The sequence below is a fragment of the Penaeus monodon genome, chromosome 19, assembly GCF_015228065.2.
Source record: "Penaeus monodon isolate SGIC_2016 chromosome 19, NSTDA_Pmon_1, whole genome shotgun sequence".
In the NCBI taxonomy this organism is placed as follows: Eukaryota; Metazoa; Arthropoda; class Malacostraca; order Decapoda; family Penaeidae; genus Penaeus; species Penaeus monodon.
Window position 1 is genome coordinate 32720881 of NC_051404.1, and position 969 is coordinate 32721849.

The 969-nt window shown below is 38.3% G+C and overlaps 1 protein-coding gene across 1 annotated transcript in view; it reads right to left on the minus strand.

The window, feature by feature from the left end:
- Positions 1 to 969, minus strand: part of LOC119585393 — a 4540-nt gene that overhangs the window by 2412 nt on the left and 1159 nt on the right. Inside the window, exons 3-4 of the mRNA XM_037934056.1 lie at positions 392 to 592; positions 86 to 244 (exon numbers count right to left, since the gene is read on the minus strand). Of these exons, the coding sequence (XP_037789984.1) occupies positions 86 to 244; positions 392 to 592 (360 nt within the window). The remainder of the gene's footprint in view (positions 1 to 85; positions 245 to 391; positions 593 to 969) is intronic.

Genomic DNA, 969 nt, shown 5'->3' on the forward strand with positions numbered 1-969 from the left:
CAGGAATTACTTCAACTTTTATAGATTCTAACATAACTAAAATTCATATAATGAATTAAACTATCCAAATGAAAAGAAAACCCACCTGCGTCATCCTCACAGTCCAAGGAAAAGTAGCTTGGAGTCTTCGTGCCATCATCGTCAAAGCTTTCAACGTAGAAGCTGTTAATTTCCGTCTGATTTTTGCGACAAGCGCAGGACACATCGAGACTGGCACTCGCTACAACACAAGTGGCACCTAAAACTGTGTCAGAGGAATTAATCTGATTACTCCTTTCATGGAGAAGAAAAACAGAGGATAATAACTTTCGTACTTTTTTATTAATTTATCTATTTTAATTTTTCTTTTGGCAGTTCCACTAAAGCAGATTCTAAGCTTTGGTATACTTACCACCAGACACACGCCGAAATGTCATGTCATACTGAAGTTGTGAACTTGACTCCCTGAAGAATGTAAATTCATCATACCCAGCTCCGGAACGCAGTAAAACCAAGCGCAAGCTCGCGGCGCGTTCGCCCGGCCGCCAGAGCAGTTTAGTGGGCGAGTCGTGAAGAGTCAAGTCGAGGGAGACTAGATGGTATTGGTCGCACCCTGCAAGTTTTTGTTTGGGATTCAGCATACTGAAATCGGCTGTTCACTTTTAGTGTTTTCCCAAATAGCCTACCAAAATACTATCTGTTCTTTTATATTTTTTTTCTGGCATTACGTGTCCTGAATATAAATGTATAAAAAAAAATCTAAAATATAATCCAATACGGAAACATGCAGACTACGAAAAATAATGTTAGATAAATTAACTGTCATGTTGGCATTAATATTTGATGGTGCTCATCACGGTAGCGTATACCCAATCAATTTAAATGAATGGTATTATTTAAACAACGTATACTGTATAAGAACTGTGTGGTGCATATCAACGCCTAGTAACTGCTTGCTACCACACCTTACTTTTTTTACTTTTGCGGTTT